Here is a 17648-nt window from a genome sequence, read left to right as displayed (position 1 = left end):
ACATTGCAGCACAGCCCCCAGCCCCAGCCCGCTTGGCATACTCCACGCAGATCCAGGGGCACACATCACCCCCAGTGCCCTCCCAGACAAGCAGCGAGAGCTGCCAAATGAGCAGAACACAGTGGGGAAACACCCTGCCTCCCCCCAGGGGGGAAGGAAGGTAAGAAGCCAGATGCAGAGCAACGGGGGCAGGGGGCAAGCAGCCGGACATGGAGCAGGGGTGTGGCAAGCGGCAGAGCACAGCATCTGTGCAGCCCTGCTCTTGCCCTGCCTTGGCCCTGCTCCTGAGGCAGCAGCATGGGGTGGCAGCGCTCCATCCCCTCCTGCTCCGTGTACCTCCTGGGACCTTTCAAAGTACCACCAGGAGTAGGCACACCCCCAGTTGACAACCCCTGCAATATCAGACCAATGTATTGGTGCATCTCTACTTTGTAAGGATCAAGGTGGACTGTGAAGGAAAGGAAAAGGGGAAAACAACTTGACATAATTTTGTCATTGGCAACACTGGCAAATCTGGCCACCTCACTAGTCACCCCCTTTTCCAGATCATTTATGAATATGTTGAACAGCACTGGTCCCAACACAGATCCTTGGAGGACTTCTTCCCATCCTGAATACTGACCATTCACACTCACTCTTCGCTTTCTGTCTTTGAGCCAATTTCTAATCCACAAGTGGATGTTCTCTGTAATCTCATGACTACCTAATTTAGTTAGGAGTCTCTGATGGGGGACCTTGTCAAAGGCTTTTTTGGAAGTCCAAATATACTATGTCAACTAGATTGCCCCAATCTAGCATGATCTGCCTTTGACAAAGCTGCACTGACTCCTCCCCAGTAAATCATGTTTATCTATGTGCTGAATAATTCTTTTAATATTGTTATTATAATTATTGTTTTTACCAGTTTCCAGGAACAGAAGTTAGGCTCACTGGCCTGTAGTTCCCCAAATCCCCTCTAGAGCCCTTTTTAAATATGGGAATCACACTGCCAGTTCTCCAATGGTCTGGTACCAACACTGGTTTTAGTGATAGGGTTTGGAGTTCTGCAATTTCTGATCTAAGCTCCTTCAGGAATGGTGGGTGAATGCCATCAGGTCGTGGTGATTTGCTACTGTTTATAAATTTCCTCTACAACCTCATCTAATGAAACCTCAATTTGGGTCAGCTTCAGTAATTTGTCCCTAGAGAGGGATGGATCGAGTGATGGAATTTCCCTAGCATCTTCCACAGTGAACACGACTCCCTGGCAGGTCTTCGGCTACTATGGTACTTAAAGTTTTATTGTTACCTTTTGTGTCTCTAGCAAGTTTCTCCTCAAATTCTCTCTCAGCTTGTAATTACAATTTTATGTTTGATTTGCCAGTGTTCATGATCTTTTTCAATTTCCTCATTAGGATTTGACTTTCACTTTTTGAAATAAGCCTTTTTTCTGTTTATTGCCTCTGCAACTCTATCATTAAGTCACGCTGGCTTTCTTTTGGTCCACTTTCCATTTTTTTTTTATTTGCAGTATGCATTTGCTCTATGCCTCCAATATGATATTCTTAAGCAGTTCCCATGCATGTTCCTCACCTCCTTAGGGGGCCCCCTTTTAATCTCTGCTTAACAGAGATGTCTTCCAAAATTTCAAAATATACACATGTTTTTACTGTGATAAACTGAAACAGCTCTATGGTTAAATTTCCTAAACTGTCAGTGAAAGAACCTCTTTTAGTTAAATCTTTGTAATACCACTTCAAGAGTAGTGGCACATGATTTGAAAAGCCCACAAGGAATCCAGGCACCTTTAGGCCAAAGAACGCAGCTCCACATGGGTTTCAAGCTTAATACTGCATAGCAAATAAAAGAGTAAGTACAGCGATTCAAATCTATTGCCAATCTGATGGCAATGATAGAGACAAACTGCATGGAGTCTCTCTCAGGCCTGAGGTGCTGGTCCTAACTAGCTAGATGATTTGCCAGGAGGTGTGGAAACATCATTTGCATCTTTTCTTAGATTGTTGGGCATATATGGCCTGTTTTGCTACTGCAGAGGAATCTGAGGGTTGAAAAAACAAGATCAGTAAAGAAAGGAAGGATCGTTTCCTCTGTGTCAAAAGATTTCCCAAATACACAACTCCCTATAAGACTGTGAAGTGAACCAGAATTTGAGTTGTAGATAAACTTTTCCAGGCAAAAAACAAAATAATTGTTTGCCATCTTGATAACTTTAAAAGGGCCAGCAACAACTTAAATAAAGGAATTCTATCTTCTGTAGAAATTGGTGGCAAAGGAGAGGTTTCCAACTTAGCACTTTAAGTGGACTTATTAAGCTCTATTCATTAGCAACCTATGCTTTTTAACAAAACAGAGAAGAGCTACCATCTTAAAAAATGTCTCTCACCAAAATAAGTTGCTCAGTGGGAAATGACATCCAGGTTCGCAGGAGATCCCTACAGCAAAGCTCTACTCCTTACCATTTGAGACTGAAAATTAATGGCAGAAAAGACAACAACCTTTCTGAAATCCAACACATGCTTATCTTGCACAGAATTACCTGCATTCCTGTAAAGAATTTTAAATTACTTTAAGATTAATCATTTACAATGTGTTTAATATCTAGCAAATGGGGCACTATGTGCTTGGCTTTTTAAGTGCAATAAATGTTAAATAATAAACTTTATGCAATGCCAGTTTCTCTTTCTAGGATGATTGACCTTTTGCAACTTGCCTTCCATTGTTTTTCAAATTCACTACGATTTAAAAATTTGCAATAAAAAACACTTACAAAGTTGGTGCAGAGCCATTATCTGTGAGGATTAGTCTGGGATGCTGCTGAACTGTAATAGGAGAGCTGGAACCTGATCCTGAGCTTGCTGAAGACATACTAGGTGGGCGGATCTCAGATAGATAATCCGGAGCAGAATCAATTTGTAGTGGTAACTGGTTAATATGGATGTCATCCGTTATTGGTGAATCCATGATGCCACATGTTAAAATGTGTGAAAGGCTGCAGTCATCACAAGTACATCTGCTCAAGAATTAAGATGATCACAAAACTTTACTTCACAGATTTTTCAACTATAGTTTTAAGTAGCTTTCAAATCTATCAATGCACTGTGCCTGCCACAATACTGGATTTTCCTTTTTTTCTTTAACACACAAAGTTAATGTTTTATTATGATCTCATGTTAAAAACATCAACTCACCTTCTTCTATAATTACAGTTGGGACAGTCAGGCATGCTCAGACGTGATGACAGCATATGCCTCATTGTGTCTGTGAAGTTGTTCTCTCCAGCTAGTGCTTTCTTGTTATTTAGCTAAAGTAAATTATAAAGCAGAGTTTTAGCACTGCAAACATTTTCACTAAAGTTTTAATCATAGTTCACGATATACATAATTAATGGCAGAAATATTTTTTCCATTTGCAATATACCACTTCAAAGGAAGCATGTCTAAATCAGGTAATAACTTGATAAACATAACGTTTTGGTCATCACAACACTATGTCAAAACATATATAAATTAAAAGTTCATATTTAAAAGTGATACATGTCTGGCATTCAAAATACATGCCGACTCAAAGAAAAAACATTTCCACATGAAAGAAATTAGACACCTTTGTCCATCTCTCTGGCCCATGTATAGATTTAGCCTTTTTTGTACCAATTCCTACTCTATCACTACACCAAGCTCTTTCACTTCAGCACTTCTCTCCCTTATTCAAGGATATGCGCAGAAGGACATTATTCACAAGTGGAAGAAGAACGAAAAAACGTGCAAGTTTAGTTAGAAGCTGTACAGCCAACTCTGTAGCTACTCTAAGCCAGATCCAAATAAGAATTTAGAAGCCTAAAACAGGCAAGATTCAGGAACCTAACTCCAAAACTGCAGTGAAAACAACCTCCATTTTGAAAACAAGCTAATCCTGGAGATGCCCAACTCATTAGAACCCCACTGTCCGACCTCAAAGTTCTTCAGGTACCTGCTTGGCTTTTTCATGCCCAGACCTACACTCCTGTGAGCTGCTAAGTACTTATGTCCGTTGGGATTCAAGGACAAAGGACCCTTGACTTTCATCTACTGAAGAGATTGCTGTAACAGGTGTGCAGAATTAGACATTTCACAGCAATTCAGTTGCAATCATTTTCATTTGAAATACAAATCAAGTACAGTGAGCTAGTGCGCCCACCTGATGCACCAGCTCAGTGGGTAGAAGGCTCACCCAGAAGACAGGAGATTCAGGTTAACTTCTCTGTTCAGACTGAGGCAGTTCAAAACCCCATCTACAACCTCCCAAACGCATGCATGTAACCAGTGGACTACAGCGGAGGTCAGCAACCTTTCAGTAATGAAGGACTGAATTAAACACAGCTCAGCTGGTCGGGCCAGATTGTATAACTTACTTTGGTGATGTTCACGTGGAGGAGAGAAGGTTGTATGAGATTTTTTTTTTTTTGATGGGGGTTGGGGGAAGAAGGGAGAATAGGTCTGGAAGATTAAATGTGTTTTGCATATTTTCTCTTTATTGTTAGGTTGTATTCATTACAAATTAGTGAGAGCACTGCAGTTGCATTTTGCTCACATAAGCTGATGTCAATACTTGTACTGCTTACATTCACCATTAAATCCCGATGCAAGTGATTCATCAGTCAAATCTTGACCATAAATGTTAGATTTGACTAGCGTCATTATTGACAAAATCTATTTGCAGACATGCTCCCAAAAACTTATCATGCCAGCAGCAAAACTCTGTCTACAAGTATACTGGGGTCAGGAGACTTGAATGGAAGGTGATCAGCAGAGATCCAGGGTTTCCGTTTCTTGTGGAAAAATAAGGATTTTCACCTTTAAAAAGGAAAATACAGGAAGCAGCAGGTTTCCCCTTGCAGTCTGGCAGTGCTCCAGCCTGCAAGGGGCTGTGGGGAAGCAAGACGCAGGGGGCAGGGCCACCATGCACATGTGTGCACAAACACATACACACTGCACCCAGGCAGGGTGGTGGAGAACAGCTCCCTCCAAGCAAGTCTATGGGGGATGGGAGGAGCACAGGTGACATGGCTGGGGCACCAGGTGGCATGGGTGACATGGGAGGGTGGGGGAATACAAGCAACATGTCAGGCAAGGGGGGAGAGCACATGGACCCTCATATTTCTGTGCCCACTGTGGGGTGTGAGGCGTAGGGCTGCAGCCTGGCCTGACCAACTCCAGGCAGAAGCCACGGGAGGGAGCACCACACTGCCGTGACCACCAAGGTGAAGTGCCCCTTGCATGCCCAGCAAGCGAGAGCACAACTTCATGCCGCTGCACTTCACCCTGGTGGCCTTGGAGCTCCATCCTGCGCTGGGTCCCACCCACTAGGCTGCCAAGGCAGCTTCTGCCTGGAGCTGGTCTGGCCCATCTGCAGCCCCACACCCTGCTGCAGGTGCAGAAATCTGGGGGAGCACATGCCCCCACTGCCACACTGCCTCTTCCTAATGTATCACCTGTGCCCACTCCCCCTCCCCCCTCACACTGGGGGGGGCTGGGACCTGGGGGCGGGGGCAGTAGGTTGGAAGTCAGAGGCACCAGCAGGGCTGGGGGTGGGGAACCATGGGTGGGAAGGTGGGGAACTGTGGCTTGGAAGTGAGGGACAATGGCAGGGGCTGGCATACCATGGCTGCTCAGTGCCACAAAGCAGCAGTTGAGGGGGGGACGGGACAGGACAGCCACAGCTGGACCTGCATCCTGGTGAGCAAAGGGGGCAGAGGGTGTTCTGATTTTCCATGATAAAAAAAGGAATCAAATGCCAAAATGTATAGGCATTTAGAATGTATTTTATTACAATGATTAAGGCATGGCAGGCTTCCAAATTGCTTTAAAATTGTAAATACATCAATAAGAAATTGTGTTCAACTAATACACACACATGCATGCACACACAGCAGAAAGACACTGATTTTGGGTCAAATGCAGATCAGAAAATTTAGGATTTTTAAAAAGAGAAAACCAGGATCCCTGGTGATCAGGTCATTTGCTTTGTAAAGAGTCTTTCAATGTATCACTTACTTGAAGAACTGCAAGTTCTATCTAATAAACTTAAGGTGCCTCTTCAATGTCAAATGCAAATACATTTTAGAAAAATTAAGATGAATGTGTTTTGAATACTTAAGGAAATCCTTAAAACCTTTTTCTGGAATTCCTCCTGAAATTGTTTGAAAAAAGTCTCAATAAACCTACCCTGTGGAAAATTCAAATCAACTCCTTCTTCACTCTGTGTGTTTGCAACTAGGAAGGTATAAAATGTTTTTTCAGTGATATGTCTCATCAAAAGATTCATTTGTAGATCTCAAATGCTTTCACATCAGCAGTACAGGTTGTAGCCATGTTGGTCTAAGAACATAGGCAGACAAGGTTATTTGGGTAAATCTGAGATCTTTTATTAGACCCACTCAAATAGATGGAAAAATTCTTCTTTGCAAGCTTTTGGGTACAAATACCTTTTGTCAGGCTGAGGAAGCATTTGCAGCTGGTCTGTGCTCTTCCTGGATGAAATAGTAGAACCAGAAGCCAGTATGCATGGGAGAAAGCCAGCCAGTGACAGTGTAAATTGAGGTAGCCAATGGGTAAGAGAGGGGGGCAAGGCGCAATGAATATAGCTGGTAAATAGTAGAGCGGTTACCTGGAGAGTCGGATGTTAGGCAAGTTATAATGTGTCATAAATCCAATGTTTATTTTAGTCCATGAGAAATGTGCCCCCACACGTAACTGGGTATTCTTGTCTGATTGAATGCACACCAACAAATCTATCAAAGTTAAGAATACCCAATTACCTGTGGGGGCACACTTATCACAAGAAAACCACTGTCTCTCCAGTCTCTCAGTTCTAATCCTCGAAGGGAATTTATAAAACACCTTTCACAGATGAGCCTACAAACTTCACTTCATCAACCTACTGGATACAAAAATTCATGGACTAAAATAGACATTGGATTTAGGACACATTATAACTTGCCTAACATCCGACTCCCCAGGTAACGTCTCTACTATTTACCAGCTATATTCATTCCACCCTACCCCCCTCTCTTACCCATTGCCTACCTCAATTTACATTGTCACTGAGTGGCTCTCCCCCATGCATACTGGCTTCTGGTTCTACTATTTCATCCAGGAAGAGCACAGACCAACTGCAGATGCTTCCTCATCCTGACGAAGGGTATTTGTACCCGAAAGCTTGCAAAGAAGAAGTTTTCCAACTATTTGAGCTGGTTGAAAAAAAGATAAATTGGATTTACCCAAAAGAACCTTGTCTTCACATCAGCATACATTTCAGACTGTACTTTTCCCTTCCCCTGGAGTCTCTCATTCAGATTATTCAACAGTTCTGTTATATGTCCACTAAAAATGCTAAATCTCAAATCTATGTAGGATCAGACAAAGCAGAAAGCTTAACCCCCTTCTCTATTAGAAATATATCAATCTTTGTAGAAGAAATACAAAACTCTAGAACTCTTTGTTCAGAAATGATACCTTATTAGACCAACTAAGAAACTGCAAAAGAAAAAAAAAAATCTTTCTGCAAGCTAAATGAAAAGGATAATTTTTTTTTGCAATTTCTTAGTTGGTCTACTAAATGGTATGATCTTTGAACAAAGAGTTCTAGAGTTTTGCATTTCTTTTTTGTCTCTGACCAACACTGCTACCAAATACATCTTTGTAGAAGAAATGTTTGAGAACCGTACCCAACTGAGCCATCTCACCTTCTATGCAATACAAAATATCTCCATATTCTGCTTTAACACCAGCAAGGAACTGTGGAAACTGGCAACCGTTCAAGCCATGGCCACTAATGAAAGTCATGCTTGAAACAGAAACACCCATGGCTTTGGCTTTCCCAATGTAATACCTTGCTGCGCAATGCCTATTGGTGAATGTGATGAAGCTGAACAGGAGGGTTATTCAATTTTTGCATTTTGTTGTTGATGTATCCTGTGACATCAACCTTGCATCCTGTCATGTTTTGCATGTCATTCATTAAGCTTTTCAGTTTCTTCCACCTCAGCAGATGCATGTTATTTTACACACTATGAGAAATGTCTTCTCCTCTGATTGTCCCCTTCAGAAACTCTGAAGTGCACCAAGCTCCTCAGTAGCCTCAAACAACGAGTCTATTCCTCACACAAATATGAGCAGTTGAGCTGTATCTGACATCTTTATTCTCATCGAGTGCTAATGACAAGTGCTGGAACATTTTGGCTTTTTCTTTCAGCGTGCAAAGCAAATCCATCCCAATCTCTTCAACTCGTCTGCTCACAGTATGAGCACAAAGGCTCATCTCATGTTTCAAGTTTTCTTTTTTCTTTTTCTCTCAGGACATAACTCCTCAAATCATTTTCATTACACACTCCTTTGTGAATTCACTATCTGTAAAGTCTCCCACCAACAGCAAACAACATAGCCATACAATAACTAACTTGAACTGCTAAGTTTTGTTCAATGTGTCTTCTAAAAATATTCTGCTGACTACGCAAACTGTTTCTCTGACCTTCTATTTTGTAACTCTTAAAGTTGCCCTACCAAGCAGTCATACCTTTTCTTTATGATGTGTATCAAAGTGGTGCCTAATATTGTATTCCCTGACCCCTGAAACAGGGTCTTGACAAATAGAGCATGCTGTTTTGTTGTTGCATTGCACAAAAGTGTAATTATGTCCAATGCTCATTGAACACATTCACCATCAGATTTGTCTTTTCTTCAACAACATGGCAGTGGGTGGCTCCTTCAGGAGAGCATGTATACAAAGATTAGTGGATTGCCTGGCTGACACCGATGCTGAATTAATCAGTGGCACTCCTCTGAGTAAATTTCAGGAACTCACCACAGCTCTTTGCAATTTCTTAGTTGTGGGAAAGACACAAGGGCTAAGTACAGACAGTCAAAAAAGCTTGAGGCTGAATTGATTCAGTCTTTGCAGGTTAGTCTAAGCTGCACAGATTGAACCAATAAGCAAATGAACAGACGTTCACTTTTGATTCAGAAAATGCAGCCACATGCCTGCAGTGGCTCAAGCCAGAAGCCTGGGGGCACCAGAGCATACCTACCAGCCACTGCCAAAGAGGAAGGAAGAGAGAAAGCCCTGCTGGAGCAGAGGGTGCATGGCCACGCCCCAGCCTATGCTCTACCTGGGCTGGGGGGTGGGGCAGGGTGGAGAGGGGAGTGGTAGTGACATTGAATTCACAAAACCTTGAACAAGAATAGTTCTCTTTCTGAAAAACTATACACTGAAGAGTTATGAATGCAGCCTGAGCTGTGTTCACTTCCTCTTTCTGCTGCCCCCGAGGTCTCTGGGATTTGCAGTCCACAATCAAATCAGAGTAGCAGGACTTTCAGGATTGCTCATCACTTCCTCTTCCTGCTTGTAGGTGCCTCTGGGATTTGTAGTCCACAGCTGCAGCCAGCACTAAGTTTTAGCAAGGCAGAGCAGATCTGTACTCTCAGGAAGGTTAGTTTAACGCCCCATCCCTGGCCCCAGACCCCAGCTAGGGTTTGTCTGGGGGGTGCAGTGAGCCAGCCTGTGAGCCGCTTCTTACTGTCCTGACTAGAAAGCAGAGGGGCAGGGCCTGCTCTCTGGAGCAGACAGCCCAGCCCAGGGCTGAAAAGTACTTTGGGGGAATCTGATTTAACTTATACAAGGAAGGGGTCTGGCACAGAAGTTTCAGAAACCAGTTTGAGCTAAATTAGCTAAGTGTGACATTTAACCAGGTTTCTCTTAAACCAGTTTTGGCCGTTTTGAAACTGGTTTATATGTACTGAATTTCTGTTCTGTTACAGTTTTAAACCAGTTTCTGATCACTTAAACCAGTTTATATGCAACTTCTGTCCCTAGCAATGGAGCACCCATCAGCACAATCCTGTCCCCAGAACCTCTAGGGACAGACAGCCCTGCATACTGAGAGAAATGAAGGAGCAGGTAGCCCTTGCTCTCACACTGGCTGAGTACAGACAGTCAAAAAGCCCAAAGCTGGATTGATTCAATCTCTGCAGGTCAGTCTAAGCTGTGTAGACTGAATCAATAAGCAAGTGAATACACATTCAGTTTTGATTGCAGAAATCCAGCCACATGCCTGCAGTGGCTTCAGCCAGAAACCCAGCGCAAAAAGGGCGCTAGAGCACACTGCTCTGCTCGGCTAGAGCAGACAGCTTGGGCCAAAAGCCAGCCCATCCACTCTGTGAGGGGGGTTTGCAGAGGAGGTGCAAAGCATCCTGGGATGTTGGGAGCTGCAAGTTAACTTGAATCTGGGAGGGATCTAGGACAGAAGTTCAATGCACCCATTTAACCTAAATAAGTTAAGTTTGATAACTACATCCAACCTGGTTTATCTAAGACCAGTTTCAGCCATTTTGAAAGCTGTTTATGCGCACTGAACTTCTGTTACATTACAGATTTGAACAAGTTTCCGATCATTTATACCAGTTTATGTGCAATTTCTGTCCCTAGCCATTGGGTTGCAAGCAAGCCCCTGCTAGTCTGCAGCACGTATCAGAGCAGAAGGTTCCTACCCACAAAGCACAACTGCAATTGAGCAAGTGCAGCACCAAGCAGCTCATTACCTGGCTGCTTGGAGAGCCTGTGTCTGGTAGGTGACATCCTGGAACCCCTGTCCCAGTCCCTACTGCAGCTGCTCACAAGCATGTGGTACACCAAGTTCCAGGACTGGCAGACTGCAAGAAGCATCCCAAAGTGCAACTGCTGCAGCAACAGCCAGGGCTGTAGCCATGGCCATGTGGTCTGTGCCAGGCTAATCATGGACATGTTGGTGTCTATCCCTACTGCCGCTGCCCAGTGCAGTGTGCTTTGGGACATGTGGAGGAGTCATAACTGCTGCCACAGCTGCAGCCATGTGGTGTCTTCTGCACCATGTGCTAGGCTGATCAGAGACATGTTGGTGCCTCTGTCCCAGACCCAAATGCTGTAGCTGCTTCCCAGCACACAGTGCAGAATGGACTGCCCAGCTCCATCACATATCCCAAAGCACGCTCTGCTGGTTGCCTGCTGTAGCAGCAAGGACTGGGACAGGGCCAGCAACATGTCACTGACCAGCCTGGTGCAAAGTGCAGAACAGACCATGCAGGCCAAGGCGCGGCCAAGTGTGCATCCTTAAGCCATTCTGCACCATTCACTGGGCTCGTCAGGAATCTGCTAGCACTTCTGTCCCAGTCCCTGCTGCTACTGCCACTGCAGCTCCTCACACGTTCTGAAGCCCCTTGTGCTGGGCAGCAGCCAGGACTGAGACAGAGGCACCAGCATGCCCCTGCCCAGCTCAGCACAGACTGCATTGCTATGGCTATAGCTCCTCCAAGCATCCCGAAGCACTCCTTGTAGTTTGCTGTGTCCTGGAGCTTGGCAGGCTCAGTAAAAAAATCTTCATGGGCTGGATCTGGCCTATGGGCCATAGTTGCTAACCCTTGGGTTAGAGTCATGCACCCTCCTGCAAACAGTCCTTCCTGTTTCCATGAATCTTACATTCTTTCTGCAATAGGGCACAGCTCCTACAAAAGGGATAAAGTCGTCCCCTACTCACCTGGTGGTAAAATTAGACCGCATATGATTAATATACAAATTACTGTTTCACTGCCAAGTGCTTGTGTCACAACTTACTAGAAATATTCAAATTACTTAGTATAAAATTAAAATAGTTAAAAACCAAAATCTTACCTGCTCCTCAATAAAACGCCTCTGTTTAAAAAATTCCCAGTCTTCTTTTAACATGCGCTGTTTTGTTTTCATTGCCATCTAGAACAGGATTTCAAGACAGCCCGTTAGTCTAAACATGGTACTACTACATTGTGTTAAGTTACCACCAAGTTTTATTTCATCTATTACACCTACACTTATTTCAGAATATTTACAAGTACCTTATTCAATGAAAAAGAGAGTCAAGTAGGTTATTCAATATTAGAGATTAAGTTTATTTTCCAAGTGCTCTTGTTACCTCCTTAAGAACTGGCTAACTAACAAATAAACAGAAACACACTGAAAAATTCAGCTGTTACACATAGACCCACCTGGACACCCACACCATTTTACAAATCTGTTTTTTTTGTGGGTTTTTTTTTTTTTTTTTTTTTTAAATACTGTCTTTACACTGGCATTCTGTTCTATTTCATAGTTCACAAAAAACACTGACAACAAGCAAAATGTCTGATATCTAATATCCAATAGCATTTCATTTACTGATTCACATACTAAGAGAAGATTACGTCCGATTTTGAAGTTGGGATTTCTTGAATTCATCACCTGCAGTTAATGATCTAGATCACCAGCATTTAAGGTTCACTATCTTTCTCAAATGTATTCTTTATCTACAGTTTATCCAGTTCTCAAAAATGGCTCCTATTAAATTATACCATGCCTTGAGGCAACATTGCTGGAAATGCACCATTATGGGCAAGTTACATTTGTCCGAAAGCAGCATGCTTCAGATTTATCACATACCCTCACTTTGAGAGAATGCAAAAGTGTCAGACTTTAAACACAGTGAAGTCCCAAAATTATTTTTTTTCTATTAGTCTTCCAATTTGGAAGAACTGGCTCACTGACAAGGGAGAACACACATTCCAGGTTTCCCTTGACATAATGCAATAATGAATGACAGACTAAGTAGCAGAAATTCAAAAGCACTTGGAACAGAACTGTTCCACAAAGATATGTTCCCTAAAATTCACTGGGTTACACTAGTTAAAACTTAATTTAAGATCACTTACAAAAAAACCAAAACTTTAATAGGATTTAAAAATGTTACTACTTACAGTAGACAAATATAGTGTTAACTGATTTAAGAAATACCAATTCAAACTGGGGATGACAGGGTCCAACAGTCAAACTCCTGCAAGACCATTTTAGGATGGACATAAGGAAAAACTTCTCGACTGTCTGAGCCCCCAAGGCCTGAACAGACTACCCCCCGCCCCAAAGGTGGTGCAAGCACCTACTCTGGACACTTTCAAGAAACATTTGGATATTTACCTTGCTGGGATCCTTTGAACCTAGCTGACTTCCTGCCCCTTGGGCAGGGGGTTGGACCCAATGATCTTACAAGGTCCCTTCCAGCCCTAATGTCTATGAAATATATGAATTCTTCTCCTCTACACCTGATCACTTTAATTACCATAACTTACTCAAATCCAAGATCAGCCACCCTCAATCAACATGGTCTAGGACAGGTGGTGGCTCAGTTCTGGCTTGGCCCCAGGCTAAAGCCAGAGCTGTGTTGCCACCTGCCCCAGGCTGGAACAGCTTTGTTTGAGGTTGGGGGGTGAGGGGGAGGAAAGAAGGGGCACAACTAATAGGAGCATGGTAGAGAATGAGGGAAAACCTGAAGCCTGCCACCCCGCCCCCGTGTCCACCTTCCCCAACCCCTGCTCCACCATGCAACCTCTTCCACCTCCTCTCCCACCTTCCCCCCTTACCTTCTACTCCAGTTCCAGCTGACACTGCCTGCAGGATCTGCTACTGCTGCTCCCTTGCCAGGCTAGAGCCATGCTGCTGCTGAGTGCTCCAAAGGAGCAGAGCTGCAGCAGAAGGTAAAAGGGTGGGGGAAGGCAGAGAATGCAAGGGCAGGCACAAGCATGAGGCAAGAGCCAAGGATCCAGCCCTTCACCCTGCTCCATAGCAGTGGGAGGGGGGTGAATTTAGGACAATGCCCCCAATTATTAGAATTTAGGTTTTTCCAGGTAGGGGGGGGAGGAAGGAGGTGTTGGTCATCTTAAATTCAGTCATCTTGGAGGTGAGTAAATGTACTAGAACTTCAAGTCAGCACATATTTGTCATCTGATACCAAATCAGATACATCAAATGGGATTTGAATTTCTACTATTTGATGATGATTTTTTGCTCTGATTTTGTTTGTTTGTTTATTTATTTTTGCTCTGGTGGGTTTGCATATCCTCTATGCAAAAAACAGAGTTGTTTGTCAAGTAATATTTTAAAACAGTGGGCATGAAATACTGATGAACCATGGCTTATTGGTACTACTTCCAAGGGCCCCTCTTCACATGCAGGTAAAGGCATGATGGGCTCTAATGCACAATCTACATCATCATGCCTCTTGCCATATCACATGTGCATGACAGGAGGCATGACTGCAAAATCACAAATCAGATCCTATCACATTTTATTGCTCCTCCTGCACCAGCAGGAAGCAACCTCTTACAACTGGAATTTCCCTTTAGCTGCTGCAATCTCCCAGCTGCACTGGGCCCCACACAGCCCCTCAGCAAGGAGACAGCAGTTGCCATTATCCCCAACCATGGGGGCACCCCATGCATCCCTGCAGCTGGGAGACTGCAGCAGTTGCGGTCTCCCAGCTGCAGGGCTGTGCAGAGCTATGCCCAGCTCAGAGATCACAGCAGCTGCAAGCTCCCAACTGTGGGGATGCATATGGGCCTCCACAGCTGGGAGCTCCAATCAGCTGACAGGGCTCCCAGCCACAGGGGCCCTTGGCCACACGTTCTATTAATGGCAAGTTAGGAAGCAGCTACAAAGGTATTGCACATATTTTGTGGAATAACTTCGTAGCCTATTCCTCTTTTTATTGTGCCATTAATTGATCCAATGTGTGGCTGGGTGACCACTTAAGGCACGACTAAATTTAAATCACACCTTAAAAGCGCAGCACGTCGATGGAGCCCAAGATGCATTGAAATATACTGCCCTGGGCAGAAGTCAAGAAACTCCAAGAACAATCCTTGGCTCTACCACTCACTGCTGTGTGTCCCTGGTCTGTTAACCTAAGAGCAAATTATAGTACTGCAAAGCTCAGTGTTTTAGGAACCCTGCTACCTACTGGAACTCACAACATACAAATTAGACTCGGGAGGTCTACTGCTTGCTCAGAGCCCAGATCTGAGATGTCAGACCAATTACTGAGGCTTATCCAGCCCTCTGACTACTACCCCATGCCGCTCACCCATGTAGGCACTAATGATACTGCCAGGGGAGACCCTAAGCGTATCAAGAGAGTGACAACAGGGCTCTGGGCTCAAATTGTGTTCCCTTCCACTTAAGGGAAAGGACCCAGGCAGGAGCAGGTGCACCCTGCAGATCAACACCTGGCTGCGCATGTGATGTCACCAGCAGGGATTTGGCTTCTTCAACCATGGGATATTCTTCCAAGAAGGATTGCTGGGAAGAGATGGGATCCACCTGATGGAGAGGGAAGAGCGCCTTCGCAGACAGGCTCGATAACCTAGTGAGGAGGGCTTTCAACTAGATTCACTGGGGGATGGAGACCAAAGCATTGAGGTAAGCTGAGGAAGTGGGAGACCTGGAAGAAAAGCAAGCAGGAGGGGATAATAGGAGAGGTGCCTGAAAAATCAGGGAAATCAACTAGTTACCTCGGGTGTCTGTACATGAATGCACAGAGCCTGGGAAACAAGCAGGTAGAACTGGAATTCCTCACAGAGTCACGGAACTGGGACGTGATTGGAATAACAGAGACATGGTGGGAGCTCGCATGACTGGAGCCTTGTCATGGATGGGTACAAACTGTGCAGGAAGGACAGGCAGGGGAGAAGAGAAGAGGAGGGGTTGCACTTTATGAAAAAGAGCTGTATGATTGCTCAGAGCTCCAGTATGATGCTGAAGATAGGCCTGTTGAGAGTGTCTCTGGGTTAGGGTCAGAGGGGAGAGCAACAATGGTGATGTTGCAGTGGGGGTCTGCTATAGACCACCAGACCAGGAGGAAGTAGTGGATGAGGCTTTCTTCAAACAGTTAGCAGAAGTTTTCTGATCACAGGCCCTGGTTTTCATGGGGGACTTCAATCACCCTGACATTTGCTAGGAAGACAATACAGCAGTGCACAGGTGATCCAGGAAGTTCTTGTAGAGTACTGGGGACAATTTCCTGGTGCAGGTGCTGGAGCAGCCAACTGGGGGCTGTGCTAGTCTTGACATGCTGCTCATAATCAGGGAAGAATTGGTGGGGAATGTAGTAGTGGATGGCAACTTGGGCAGCAGTGATCACAAGATGATAAGAGTTCAAGATCCTGAGGAAAGGAAGGATGGAGAACAGCAGAGTACCCTGGACTTCAGAAAAGCAGATTTAGACTCACTCAGGGAAATTCATGGGCAGGATCCCCTGGGAAGTCAGACTAAGGGGGAGAGGAGTCCAGGAGAGCTAGCTGTACTTTAAAGAAGCTTTACTGAGAGTGTTGGAACAAACCATCCTGATGTGCAGGAAGACTGGCAAGTATGGTAGAAGACCAGCTTGGCTTAGCAGGGAACTCCTCAGAAAACTAAGTCACAGAAAGGAAGCTTATAAGAAGTGGAAACTTGAAGAAATAACTAGGGAAGAATATAAAAGCATCGCTCAGACCTGCACGGATGAAGTCAGGAAGGCCGAAGTGCAATTGGAGGTGCAGCTAGCAAGGGATGTTAAGGGGAACAAGAAGGGTTTCTACAAGTACGTCGGTAGCAAAAGGAGGATCAGGGAAAGAATGGGTCCTTTACTGAATGGGGGAGGCAACCTCATGACAGAGGATGCAGAAAAGGCTCAAGTGCTCAATGCCTTTTTTGCCTCAGTCTTCAGAGGCAAAGTCAGCTTCCAGACTAATACACGGAGCAGAGTTTGGGGAAGAGGTGAGCAGCCCTCAGTGCTGAAAGAACAGGTTAGGGACTATTTAGAAAAGCTGGGTATGTACAAGTCAATGGGCCAGATGGGATGCACCTGAGGGTGCTGAACTGATGCAATTGCAGAGCCATTTGCCATCATCTTTGAAAACTCATGGCAATAAGGAAAGGGTCCAGATGATTGGAAAAGGGAAAACATAGTGCCTATATTTAAGAAAGGGAAGAAGAAGGATCCATGGAACTACAGAGCAGTCAGCCTCACCTCAGTCCCTGGACAAATCATGGAGCAGATCCTTAAGGAATCCATTTCTAAGCATGTGGAGGAGAAAAAGGTGATTAGAAACAAACCAGCATGGATTCACCAAAGGCAAGTCATGCCTGACCACCTGATTGCCTTCTATGATGAGGTGACTGGCTCTGTGGACGTGGGGAGACCAGTAGATGTGGTGTACCTTGATATTAGCAAGGCTTTTGGTATGGTCTCCCACAGTAGTCCCATGGGCAAGCTAAGGAGTACTGGCTGGATGCATGGACTGTAAGGTGGATAGAAAACTGGCTGCAGCATCCGGCTCAGAGAGCAGCAATCAATGGCTCGATGTCTAGTTGGCAGCCGGTATCAAGTAGAGTGCCCCAGGGGTCGATCCTGGGGCTGATTTTGTTCAATGTCTTCAACAACAACCTGGAAGATGGCATAGCGTGCACCCCGGCAGGTTTGTAGATGACACCAAGATTGGAGGGGGGGGGAGGGAGTAGTAGCCCTACTGTCCAGTGCATCTAAGATTCAGAGTGATGTAGACAAATTGGAGGATTGGGTCAAAAGGAATTGCATGAGGTTCAACAAGGACAAATGCAAAGTCCTGCACTTAGGACAGAAAAATCTCATGCACCAGTACAGCCTGGGGGCTGACTGGCTGGCCAGCAGCTCTGCAGAAAAGGACCTGCAGATTACAGTGGAAAATAAGCTGAATATGAGCCAGCAGTGTGCCCTTGTTGCCAAGAAGGCTAACGGCATATTGGGCTGCATTGGTAGGAGAATGTTGCCAGTAGGTCAAAGAAAG

General features: G+C 44.7%; 1 protein-coding gene across 3 annotated transcripts in view; it reads right to left on the bottom strand.

Moving 5' to 3' along the window:
• FAM193A (family with sequence similarity 193 member A) overlaps positions 1–17648 on the bottom strand; it is a 101993-nt gene that overhangs the window by 36616 nt on the left and 47729 nt on the right. For all 3 annotated transcript variants that reach the window (XM_006030899.3, XM_006030900.3, XM_025212580.1), the window contains exons 9-11: positions 11677–11754; positions 3189–3301; positions 2768–3010 (exon numbers count right to left, since the gene is read on the bottom strand). In XM_006030899.3, coding sequence (XP_006030961.2) covers positions 2768–3010; positions 3189–3301; positions 11677–11754 — 434 coding nt within the window. The remainder of the gene's footprint in view (positions 1–2767; positions 3011–3188; positions 3302–11676; positions 11755–17648) is intronic.

This window comes from Alligator sinensis, unplaced genomic scaffold, assembly GCF_000455745.1.
Source record: "Alligator sinensis unplaced genomic scaffold, ASM45574v1 scaffold1051_1, whole genome shotgun sequence".
Taxonomy (NCBI): Eukaryota; Metazoa; Chordata; order Crocodylia; family Alligatoridae; genus Alligator; species Alligator sinensis.
This window is presented reverse-complemented; position numbering and strand designations above follow the sequence as displayed.